Below are 13,413 nucleotides of genomic sequence, written 5' to 3'. Positions count from 1 at the left end.
AAAAAAAAAAAAAAAAAAAAAAAAAAAAAAAAAAAAAAAAAAAAAAAAAAAAAAGAGTGTGTATGCTCTAAGTACTAAAAAGAATTTGGCTTGTTCTTCATTAAAATAACCACCATTTTCTATAATAGCATATTCTTGTTTCTAATAATAGACTCTAGTTTTATCTTAAGCAAACTGGATCTATTTTTCAAATCACTTTAATAGATGCTACAACATAAGCTGGTACACTGTAATTTCAGCTTTGCAAATCAAGACATCAGAATATTTGGGGGGAAGAATAACTGTCAACTACCTCTTCTTTCCATCATCCCAAGGGCTTCACCCCACTCACTTCTACCCCCTCCACGAGGGTTTTACTTTTCCTCTTTTCTTCACCGGCTTAATTTTAGATAACCACTTGGATCTAAGCTCTCACTGTGCTACTGAGAGCAAGGGGCTACAAAAGTTAGAGGGTGGATGACAGGCTTAGTTCTCTGTCTCTTACTAGCTTTGCTCGTTGGCTGATGTGACATTTCTCCTTCTCCGACAAACAGTATTCCAGGGCTAGCCAATACATAAGATTGCTGCAAAACAAAAGTCATCTGATAGTAAGAAAAAGATATTTGTTCATTAAGTGCTGATAATACAACCCTAAGAAGGTGTATCTAATTGGAAACTGACATTTCTTCCTGTGGCTCTATCTTGCTTTTCCACTTTCCCACCTAGTTTCTGAAGGCAGAATCTTCCTTCTACCAATATCTCCAGAGAGAAATAAGGTGTTGGAATGCAGTTCCATTTCTCAACTCTTAAGTGCGATAAAGGCCCTAATCAGCTACTTTTGTGGACCAAATGAAATAATGAACACACAGTAAGACAACAAATACAAGGAATCATTCAACAATTCATACAGAAGCTTCCAGCCTTAAGCTTTCATCACAAAGGCTATAAAACAGGCTCTAAAACAAACCGAAGTGTGAAAGCGCCTAAAACTAAGATGAAATTTTGATGCTTTTCTGTAGTGTCCATTGATCTACTTGTTCCAAAGATTTTTAAGTGAGAGATGAGGAGGGAAGATTTTTAAAAGTCAAGAAATACCAAAGTGCGCTTAGCCAGAATGCTTCTCTGCTACGTTACTGGTCTCTGGAGAAAAACAGATGACTCAAATAGAACCAAGACCTAGTTCCAGTGATCCACAACTACCTGTTAAAACTGCGCCAAAGAATTTCACCTGAGTCAAACAGGTGGGCAGGCAGCTCTAGTGCTGATCTTAGACAGTCATGTCCCTCCTTTCCGGTCATCTTCTTTGCGGAGTCTCAGAATTAAGTCTCTCAGATTCTTTATTCCGGTAATAATTAACTTGCTCCTAGGGAAGGACAGTACTTCTTCCTGTGTCCCTTGAAATTCGAGCAAAAAGTTCCATGTATGACTAGCTACCCTCTCCTGGGGAAAAAGCCTATTCAAAGCTTTACTCTAATTACCATCCTAGGTCGGCTCAGTCTTTTTACACGTTGTAGAAAGAGGCAGCACAGTTGATACCAAGGATGCTGACGTCAGCCTACCTAGGTTCAAATCCCGACTCGGCCATTAACTGTTAACTCTGTGATCCTGGGCAAGCTATTTAATCTATCTGCGCCTCAGAGTTTCCACCCGTAAAACATGATTGAATGTGACGATAAGGAAATAACTGAAACAGTGCCCAGAGCACAAGCGCTACGTGTACAGCGTCGGCGTCGTTGTCCTTACGTCGGTATCCTTACGTCGTTTTAAGGATACCGACGCCCGAGTGGAAAGACCACCCTCGCAAATCCACAATCAAACGCTTGCTGTACGAAGGCGAGGGTGCTAGGCTCCCAGTACTCAGCGTGAGGCCAGCGGGACCTCCGCCCCCGACTGCCAGCTCTGAGACAATCTGCTGACTCGCCGCAAGCCGGGGCGACTTCGCGTAGCTCTGCCTGGCCTCAGAGCACTAAGTCCAGGGAAGCCGCACCGGACCCAGGACTCAGCGAGCGACGATGAAAGGAACCCAGGGTCCGACCTCCCAAGTCAGCGGTCGAAGCCACAGCCCGCCCTCAACTCACCGTTCGAGATGTAAACCATCTTGTCCCACTTCCCCGCTTCGGAGCGACTGGGCGCCTGGCCCCTCTCGGTTTCCGTACCTCCTTCTGTGCCCCTCCCTTCGAGCGTCACAGGCCGTGATTAGACAAAACAATGACGTGGACGGAGGTCGGCAGAGCCCATTGGCTGTTGAAAGAGACGCCCTCGACGGCCGTTTTTGTCCCGTCACGCCCGCAACTTCCGGTTCGGCGGAGGCGGCCCAGCGGACAACCGGATATGACATTAAGGACTGCCCTGTAAGCCCGCGGTTTCCAGTTCTCTATCCCACTTATTTGTGGAGAGTTCGTTCGCGCCGCCTAGTGAGGGGATCTGTTTTCTAGTCGGTTGATAGACCCCAGGTCGGGGTAGGAGAGGCTGCCCTGTATGAAGTGCCTTGAAGGGCCTCTGACAGGAAGAAACGCTTCCGAATTTTCCAGACGTGTCGACCTTTGAGGGTGCTGAGCTTGTAAGATTTGGTAGGAGAGTGGTGACTCTACACTGTAAGGAACTTTATTGTCACGCCTTTGGGAGCATACTGCCAGGCTCCTCCTAGATACGTATATTCATTCTCTTTAAAATCAACATGTCTACCTGGGTTCACCAGAAACTGAGTTTTCCTTAGCCTTATGTGAGGCTGCTGAAAAATAAATTTAACTGTAGGCCCTGTCTCTGCTGGTTTCTTATTGATGGCGACTGCTTGTGACCACTGCAGTGACACATGAATTAAAAGACATTTCTTGGGCATTTACTAAATGTGGACCACATACCATGGATGTTTACTCTGCTCCAGCTACTGGGCTGCTTCTGTTCGTGGAACGTGGCCATTTCATTCCCATCTCAAGTCCTCTGCACTTGCCTGTTCTTTCAGCGTGGAGTCCTAATGGCTGCTTCCTTTGGCTCCCCCCGCCCCAGTTCTCAAGCCGTATGTCATCTCTTTGGAAAGATTCCTAATCACCTTTCAGAAAATGAGAATTATATGCTGGAAATCTATTTTGTATTTAGCAATGTTGGTTAAGATTGTACGTTCTAATACTTAGAACTGACAAAGATTTAATTTTATGTTGAGTTTGGAAAAAGCATTTTCCCCAGAGAAGTTCGTAATAGGACAGGACAATATCCTTCACCTCACCTGGGATTTGTGCACCGCAATCATAAAGGATCATTTCTGCAAAAATATTAGGGTGGAGCCGTTAAGTTTCCCAAGAGCCTTTCTTCCTAGACCGTGCCACCGTCATCTCACCTGCTTTATGCTAGTTTCCTTCTAACCGAAATCCCAGGTTCCGTCTTTTAACATCCTTAGGCAATTTTTCAAACTGTAGCAAGATCGATCTTAAAACGGAGATCGTTTCATTCCCTCGCCTAAAACCTTCTGAACACTAAAATTGAGTGATTTCCCATTGCTCTTAAAATCCAGTTCCTTGTCATGGCCTACAGGCCTAAGGTGACTTGTCCTCTTGATTGCTCTTCTCACTGTACTTCCGGCCACACCTCCCCACCCAGATTATGCTCTGGCAACATTGTTCCTTCACTTTGTGAACACCCTGGATTTTACTGATATCTCTAAGGCCTCTGCCATGATTATCCCTCTAAGTGGAACCCTCTTCTGACTGTGCACATCCAATTTGTTTCATCCTTTCACTCTTCAGGGTACCCTTCCCTGGCCTCTTGTCTCCGTGTTTATTTTCTTCATAGTAATTCACATTGTGAAACTATTTATCTGATCATTGATTTTTGTCTCTTGTCCTCAAGAAAATATAAGAAGAGGTCAGGAATCCTGTCTGCCTTATTCTCTTTTATATACTCAAGGTCTATCATAGTTCTTGGCAAGTAGTAAGCGCTCAGATACTTGTTTTAGTTGAATGAGAGACAAAGATCTTTTTAGACAATTCCTTAAAATCTATCCAGTTGCCAGAGGAAAGAAACTAACATTGGGATCTCCTGAGTACTGGACATTGTGAGGCTATCTCTTCCTCTACATTCCTTTATCTAGATCATTTTTGCCTGAGATTTAATGCAATGATTTCCTAATGAGCTACCTCTAGTTTCTCTATACTCTATCTTCAGCTGTTAATTTAATCTGATCTTGCCTCTCCTACTCCCAAACTTTCAGTTTCTTTCCATCACCTGACCAGCAACATCTAGCCTCCCTGGTCTGCTGTTAAGGGCTTTCCTGATATAGCTTAGATTTTGCTCTCTGATTTCTAGTTCCCTAATAGACCCTTTGTTTTCCTGCTTTGTTGCCTCTGCTCATGTGTTTCCTCTTGAAGGGAACGTTCTCCACCTGCTAAAATCTGATCAATCCTTCAGGGCAAGGCATGTTACTCTCAAATAACACAGGTGAAAGGACTTTAAAAATTGAAAAAAATTATATAGTCAGTAACAAGATGTGATAGAGGACAAAGATAACATTTCCCCTCTTTCTTTAATGTCTTCATGTCTAGAACTAAGCATTAGCCACTAGCCACATGTGGCGTTGAATATTTGAAATGTGACTAGTTTGAATTGAAATGTACTGTACAAAATGCAAGATCACAGATTTAGAATGAAATATTGTAAAATATCTTATTTTTAATACTGATATGTTGAAATGATAATGTTTTAGAGATTAAAGAAAATATTTCACTAAAAGTAATTTCATTAATTTTATTTACTTACATGACTACTAGAAAATTTTAAATTACATAATTGGCTCACATATATGGTTTACATTGCATTTCTGTTGGATACTGCTTGTGTAGAATGAAGACATTGGCCTGGCATAGAAGAGGCATTCAATAAATATTTGTTGAATGAATGAAAGAATTGGTAGTTTTAATAATGGTTAGTATGTATACGGGGTTTACTATGTGTCAAGCACTGTTCTAAGCACTTTCCATTTATTCATTTAATCCTCATAACAACAATAATAATAGCTAACATTTATATAGTGCTTATCCTGTGCCAAGCAACGTTCTGATTGCTTTTTATGTATTCATTCATTTAAACTTCAGGCCTACTGAGTTCTATTATTCCCATTTTACAGTTAAGGAAACCAAGTCAGAGATAGCTCAAGTGACTTACCCAAGGTCACACAGCTAATAAGAAGCAGAGCTGAGATTAGGTCAAGAGCCAGGCTCTATAGTTTGTACTCTTAGTCCCTGTGCTATGCTGTGTATCCACACATAACACAAGTATTGAAATAGTATACAGTCAACCATGGTATTCATAGTATAAAAGAGGTGATTTCTGGAGACTGTTTGACTGTATCTCAGCTTTCTCAAAGTTGCAAAATAGCTGCCCAATTTTTCTTTTCTAGATTCCCCAGCAGAATCCCCTGAGCATCTCTAAGTGAATGACCTTCCTATCTGCACCAATCTCTTGGCCAGCAGGATGGGCCCTTCTGAATGACAGATACCCCTGGAACTGAAGCGCAAGTCAATCCCACTTAAGCTAGAGGGCTTGAGAGTTGGAGAGGGGTAAGGTTTACCCCAAGATAATGAAGGAACACTGGGTTACATAGAAACAATAAGATGTCTTTAATATTACTATTAGGAAACATGAAAACAGATGGCATTTATATTCTTTATTAACCTTTTATGTGTGTGTTCTTCCAGTTACTGCCTTTGCATTCTTTATCTGGACTCAGAATCCTTAACTCTTTAATTGCCTCATTTTCTACCATATACTCTTTATTATTGTATGTAGCCTCAGAATGGACCTGCTGTGCAACTCAGCAATTTTTGAACCAATAATCACATCATCACTTCAGCTGAAGTGATGGTTGTCTTACTCTACAAGTCACTTTCTTAAACTACCTGAACTTATTTTCTGTGTCAAAATGAGAAAATGGTTGTAAAAATTCACATTGCAGTCATCCTTGGAGAATTTGATTGGCTAAAAAGTTTAGAATTTCATCTGTAGTCTCCCAAGTGTTTCACAGAATTAATTACATTACCAGTTTCACTAGTGAGCCTGTATGATTATGTATAAATTGCCTCTCTTTAAATGAATAAGGAATATCTAGACTCAACCTGTGGTTCTATTACAGCATGAAAAATAGTATTCAAATTATAATTTCTAACTTTTTAAACTCATGATCCATTTTTGGCAATCCTGGTAACTGTAATGTAAACCATTATAGTGGTAAATGGAATGGAATACTGGTCCAGAATTTTACATTTAGACCGTCAGAGATTTAGCTGTTAGTTGCCTTCCAGGGGCATTGACTGATCACTAAAAGCAAATTTTTACTATTTTTAGAATTGTATTCCATAGTTCCAAAATATGTGTTACTTTCTACTCCGTATCTTTAGATTCCTAAATATGGAGTATACAAAGTATAACAGTATGTGCATTTTATTATTATGTTTATAGATCTCAAGATAACATTAATCTTTGTATTTTGAAAAAGTGAAGTATAGATATGTGCCATGTGATATTAAGGAATGTATAATTTATGATTCTTATTCACTAACTGGTTTGATATATAGTATTGATGGTTCTTGGGTCTGCCTTTCTTTTAATGTGATACCTGTACATAATATTAAAATCAAAAGATGCAAAGGGATATCCCATGAAGAGCAAGTCTTCTTTCTTCTCCTGTAAACCAGGATTCTAAATGTTGATTCCCTAGCTTAGTGATATTGTTATAAGCACTGCTTGGCAAATCTTCTGGGCAATAGAAGCATTGATGACAGATTCTCTTCTTTGAATTTCCATCTTCTGGATTTTGGCCAAGCAATTCCTCACTCATTTTTAGCTCTTTTAATGCCTTTAAAATGTTATTTTTTCTCATTATTTTGTCTAGATTTTTTTTTTTTTTTTTTTTTTTTTCTAAGGAGGCAAGTTAGTACAAATTACTTAATCTTTCATGGCAGAAGTGGAAGTTCATACATTTATTTAACCAAATCAACATGACAGTTCAGGTCTTAGATTCAGCGGTGTTTTGCTATTGACTGTAAAATTTCTGTGATTTATGTAGAAATTTTCTAGAGCAACTGCCGTTTTCCTAGTATTGTCAAAACAAATTATTACTTATAAACAGGAGGATCGTTACTAGTAACCCAAAATGTGTGGATGATTAGAAAACATTTATTTTGCCAATAAACATCCCACTTTCCAAAACCAGACAGATGAATAAAACCTTGATTTGGTTTGACACGCTCTGTCCTTTTAATGGAAGGTTCAATGAAAATAGGTTTATTTTATAGTCTCTTAGGGAAAAGTTCTTTCTTTGTGGCCCAGTGATTACTGTTTGTGGAAAAAATTATTAGCTAGGCTTGAAAGGATGCTATTAGGGAGGTTGCTGTGACCTCAGCTAGGTGGCTAGGGAAGCTGTTGCTAATAGTTCAAGAGTACTTTATTTTTTCTTACTAATTATATAACACAAGCAGCTTGGATAGTATTACCCAAGGTCAAATACGGGTCTCAAAAAAATCATCTTTCACAATTATCAGTAATTCATGTCTTTGCTGTGACACTAACTTGTTTTTGATGGGAAGTATGAAACAGAGACTCTGAAAATGGAATCTGGCAACAGAAGATGTGTTGCTTGATATTATTTTTTCATTCCTTTTGAATGTATTTAGCTACTCCTTAGTGGCACCCAGTATTTCATGTTCAGATTGAGATATTTCACAAGTATGTTGGAGACCATATGTGCAGAAAGTGGAGAAGCAAGTAGAAATGGATATATAGCCATCCTGGGTATTGACCTCTTCCTGGGCCGGACTCAGTTGGCTAGCAAGGGAGGGGAGCAGTTGTAGGGGATGCCAACAGGGCTTGCACACAAGACAGCCATCACTTAGGCTTACTGATGCAGCAGTGGTGGCAGTATGAGCAGTTCACAGCCAGACTTAGTAGGCTAACTGGATACTCAGGAACTGAGTGTTGGGACTGTTCTTACATGGGGAAGCCACCCAGAATATAACTCTAATCATTTGAACAGATTCACTGTTTTTAGAAGCGTAAAATTAGAAAGAAACCCTACTAAATTACATTTTCCATCATAAGCCTTAAAAAATGTTCATATCCTTAACCCAGCATTTCCATTTCTAGAATTTATTCTGAAGAAACAATGAGATGTTCAAACAGATTTATGTGAAAGGATGTTTGTGGCATTGGTCATGTTGGTGTCCCTGTTCAGGAGCTAGCTATGATGGGTATCATGTTGGGTCACCACCTGAGACGTCGATCACCACCGGCGGAGGTCTGTCCTGCAGACCCTGACTCAGCGACGGATGAATAAATGCACTCACACACACAGTACAGTGATTTGAGTGGACTAGGGATGGTCATCAGCTGCTTTTAAAGGGTGGTTGCAGCTAACCGACCACTACTCCCTGTCCTTCCTCACATTTATTCAGTGTAGATTTAATAACAGAAGTTCTAAGTCAACATACTTGAGAATAATTAACATGGTTAAAAGAGTGGTTTTACGAATGATAAAAGGTCTTCGTTTTGGGGCCCAGAATAAACACCATTAATGGGTAATTCCCCTTTCGACCTCTTCCTGGGATGACTATCCAGCACAAAGTTTATATGAGTAAACAAATTACAGTAGAGACAAAGGGATGTAGGGCAAACAGACTTAACTGGGAAATCTTTTATTATCCTAATCTTCTCTATGACTTAATACTCTAACGCCTTCAGCCCCTCTTATAAGTCAATAAAAACCTTTCGGCCTTCCAAAAGGTTTGAGACCAAAACTCTCTCTTAATATTTTGTCAACCACCCTGAGTGAATCTCAACAGATATTTATCACAGTGTTATTTGGAATGAAAAAGAATGGAAGCCATGTAACTGTGCAACAATGGGGACTGGCTAAGTGTTGGAATACAACATCATACTGTACATTAAAATAATTAGAAACCACTCATGATATATTAAGTAAAAAATCAGATTGCAAAACTATGTACAGTATGATATCAATGTAAAAAAATGTATTTATATGGAAATATACTAATATCCTATTATGGGAGTGGCAATTTTATTCTTTCCCTTAAGCTTTTCTATAGTTCCCAAATTTTCTACAATAAACATGCATTCCTCTTATAACTAGAAATAATTATCAATACTTTTTAAAAGTTGGGCTGGGCACAGAGGCTCACACCTGTAATCCCAGCACTTTGGGAGGCCAAGGCAGGCGGATCACCTGGGGTCAGGAGTTTGAGACCAGCCTGGCCAAACATGGCAAAACTCAATCTCTACTAAAAATCCCAAAAAATTAACCAGGTGTGGTGGCACATGCCTGTAGTCCCAACTACTCAGGAGACTGAGGCGGGAGGATCGCTTGAACCTGGAAGGTAGAGGTTGCAGTGAGCAGACATTGTGCCACTGCACTCCAGCCTGGGCAACAGAGCAAGACTGTCTCAAAAAAAAAATTGTATTTGTTAGAAATGGAGTTTATTCCTAGTTTATTTTAATGGTTTGGATAATTCTTTTAAAAATTTAAAAGTTTTTTTTCTTAGTATGTTAGAAATTATAGAAAACAACTACTTAGGTAGTTGTTAACCTTTTTTTCTTTGAGATGGAGTCTCGCTCTGTCGCCCAGGCTGGAGTGCACTGGTGTGATCTCAGTTCACCGCAGCCTCTACCTCTGGGTTCAAGCAATTCTCTGCCTCAGCCTCCAGAGTATCTGGGATTACAGGTGCACATCACCACACCTGGCTAATTTTGTTTTGTATGTTTAGTAGAGATGAGGTTTCACCATCTTGGCCAAGCTGGCCTTGAACTCTTGACCTCATGTTCCACCCACCTCAGCCTCCCAAAGTGCTGGGATTACAGGTATGAGCCACCATGCCTGGCCAGTTGTTAACTTTTGCCAATTTTATTTTGTAAGGTTATCGGCTTTGCCTAACTGCATTTGTACACATAAATATGTATTAGTCAAGTCAACGTTTTCTGTTTTGTTTTGTTTTTTTCTAAGTATAAATAGACCCTAGTAAGAAGCAAAGAAGCACAGTTTCAAGTTCCTTGCTGGTTAGCTCAAAAAAGCCCTTGCTTCTGATTAAAGTGAAGCTTTATACATTCAAATTTTGTTAATGATCTATTGGTAAGGCTACTAATGAAAAACATTCATTTTAAATGTGCTTTTTCTGAGTACTATCATATTACTAATTTTTTTAAAAAGGGTGTTTAGGTTTTTTAGCCTTTCTTTTTGGTAGTAAACTGATTGTTAATAGATACTAGAATCATCTTACCAATATTTTGACCGTAATGAAAAAATGACCTGTGAATAAAAAAAAAAATCTGTGGAATTTTGTATGATAGCAAAAAACCTTAAACAAATTCTCAAAACAAACCCAAATGTTGCTTTGTGAGCGTTCAATCTGCCTCCCTTTAAAATAACTTAGAGGGTATAGAGTAATACATTGTGGCAAGTGAGTCTTATTTTTAGGGAAATAAATTAAGAGTCCAAATCAATTATTTTTGCCCTCCAGCTGGAAGGCACTTTCTGGAAATTGGCAGGGAATCAATGCTGAAAATAAGTGATTTCCTTTAAGTACTCATACTGTAAAATACAAAACTTGAGCTGCCTTCTGTTTGAGAGTGAACAAGGGCTGCAGAGACTCTGATTTTTCCTAAGGCTCTACAGGGTCAAGAGGATTTGGGAGGCTGCTCACATGGTGCCCACCAACCATGCCCTGGAATACCCTCTGTGAGCAGCCTGTTTTCTTTAATTCACACTCCCAAATAAGTGGCACTTCAGCTTTAGGGATAAATAAACTACTTTTGAAATCTAAAACTAAAGAGGGAAACGGGCTTCTTTGACCATCTGAGTGACGTAAGGCATACTTAAGAGCTTGCCTTGTTATGATATGGGCCCAGGGAATGTGGCTGCAGATTCTCTGCCATTATGGAACTTTCATTCTCCACAAGAAGGAAGGGGATTGATAAATGCACAGATGATTAATATAAGACAGAAGGAGGTCAGATGCCATAAGAGAATTGTAAGATATATTGCCGAGTTGCAATGAGGAAACTGAGGCCAGTATACAAAAATGAAAAATTTAGTTTATTCAGCAATTTAGTCAGCTCCTGGGCAAGGTTCTATGGTCTGGGACGGGGCCAGAGAAGTCGTGCTTAACTTCTCAGGGCAGGGGGTTTTATGGGGGTCAGAGGCAATTGATTGGATATTGGGAAAGCAAAGCATAGGCACTTTCATTGGTTGTACGGAGACAAGGCCCGGACGGGGTGAGCCGCTATAGGTAAGGAGGTGAGACTTATTGAGGGGTGGGCTGGCCAAGGATGTATGGGGAGGGCTGCCATTGGGTAAGGCTTGGCAGGATTTCTTAAATTTTCGTGGGTTCAAATGTGTAGTTTAGTACTGAGAGTGCATAGTTTAGTGCTGAGGTTCAAATGCATAGCTTAGTGCTGAGAGTGCATAGTTTAGTGCTGAATATAGACCTGGGAACAGAATGCAGAAGTGGGTGAGGGGAGCCCGCATGGAGACGCCAGATGCTGAGTAAGGTGTCCTGAGTGATAAACTGTTATCAGGCATGGAGAGAGGTGGGTGTTGTCCATCCGGGTCCCAGCAAGGCTATCAACCTTACAACAATCCCATACAAAGTGCCCATGGGATGAGAAGATGGGAGAGCATGTGATACCTGAAGGGAATCAGAGAAGGATTCCTGAGAAATGACAGTTGAAGTGTACCTTGTAAGATAAGGTGTTTTTTTTCCCCTAGGAGTAAGAAGCTAGAAATGAAATAAAGGATTACAATGAGACTTCATCTGTCTTTCAAAAATCCTTTCACTTGAGTTTTTGAATGATCACGTACCGTAAACAAAATATAATTTATGATGGAATTAATTTGAATTCACTGATTTTTTAAAAGCATTCTATTTCCATAGCTTATCATATGAAAGAAAATTGTTTGTCGTTGGCTTAGATTTGTTGTGTACCTATTAAAGCCTAGCTGGTTCACTGCCATCCTAGAGATATTCTAATTAGCATCAAGTCTTACATACGATATTATCCTGTCTCTTCTGAATGCCTTGTAGCTGGGTGAAATGCTACCTCTTAAATCATTTTTGTTCTTCAGATGTAAGTTATAGTTTACATTGGTTAAACTCAGGTACGCTTTTTTGATTATTGTTCATTGTTATCTCCTGTTGTCAACAAGCCATGGAAGTACAATAAAGCAGGAATGGCATGCCTTGGTGCCTATGAGGGATAGGCAGCTGGGAACCATGGCAAATAGTGCCTCTCTTCTCTGAAGGGGACAGACACTTTTCAGCTCTAGCCAGTTGTCACCATGAGGGATCGAAGGCCAGTGTAGCCAGAGTTTCCAGTGGTTTTAAGAGAAATGTAAAATCTGGATGATCATCTGAAATTTCTCTGTTTTTAAATGTTGGTAACTAATTCACATTTTCAAAAAACATGGTGCTGGCCACAGGGAACCTGCCTATGGGATAGGTACAGCGCAACAGCCACCTGTTTGCAACCTTTGCTTAAGACATACTCACTAGAAATTACTAAAATCCCTCACAGGCCCAAGCATAAAGAAACGTAATATTAAAAACAATACCGCTAAGCCTTTTACTATGGAATATTTCAAACATTGAAAATATGAAAATAAACATAATTTAAAGGCTGTTGCATCTCCCAAAAAACACTTTAAGCATTGAGAGGCTTATGACTGTGATCTGAGTCACATGTGGTTCCAACTTGTTTTTCAGGTTATAGACTAACTTGCTTTCTTAATTTTCTTGTTCAGCACAGTGACTAGCGAGAATTAAATCAAGTCAGGGACAAAAACTTCCTGCCTTCTTAATTAAGGACCCCTATGGTAGATTAACTTCCTCTTTGTTGTCCTGCTTTGCTTGGATCAGATGACTATTACCTATCTGTAAAAAGTGTTAAGTGTACCCTTCCCAAAAAGAAACATTCCCTGTAACCAATCAAATTGTTGTAACTATGTGCCAACCTTGTATGAGAAATGTCGTAATCCTGCTAAAAACTCCTCTGTCTCTGCTTGTATAACTGAAATCTTAACTTTCCTACTTCAGAACACTGACTCTGTTTCTTTGGAGTTGGTGTTTTTGGGTGGGCCATCCTCATTCTTTGCACTCTCTATAAATTACATTATGACCATTTTGATTCTTTTAGGTTGACAAAAAGTAGAATAGTATAATGAACCGCTTTGTACATACCAACCAGTTTAGACAATTATCAAATCATAGCTAGTCTTGTTTCTTCCTACCACTTTCCCCCATTTACCCAGATTGTTTTTAAGCAAATCCTAGATGTCATATAGTTTCATCTGTAACTATTTCAGCATGCATCTCTAAAAGACAGGGATTCCTTAAAAATACATAATTTTATTTATTTATTTATTTATTTTTTTGAGACAGAGTT

General features: G+C 39.5%; 1 protein-coding gene across 2 annotated transcripts in view; it reads right to left on the bottom strand.

Annotated features, from left to right (window-relative positions):
- SELENOK (selenoprotein K) overlaps positions 1-2,296 on the bottom strand; it is a 6,964-nt gene extending 4,668 nt beyond the window's left edge. For both annotated transcript variants that reach the window (XM_017525502.2, XM_017526206.2), the window contains exon 1: positions 2,058-2,296. In XM_017525502.2, coding sequence (XP_017380991.2) covers positions 2,058-2,076 — 19 coding nt within the window. In that variant the 5' untranslated portion in view covers positions 2,077-2,296. The remainder of the gene's footprint in view (positions 1-2,057) is intronic.
- Between the last annotated feature and the right edge of the window lie 11,117 nt (positions 2,297-13,413).

Source organism: Cebus imitator, unplaced genomic scaffold (assembly GCF_001604975.1).
Source record: "Cebus imitator isolate Cc_AM_T3 unplaced genomic scaffold, Cebus_imitator-1.0 Scaffold0, whole genome shotgun sequence".
Classification (NCBI taxonomy): Eukaryota; Metazoa; Chordata; class Mammalia; order Primates; family Cebidae; genus Cebus; species Cebus imitator.
The sequence above is the reverse complement of the archived record's forward strand: the minus strand, read 5'-3'. Positions and strand labels throughout refer to the sequence as shown.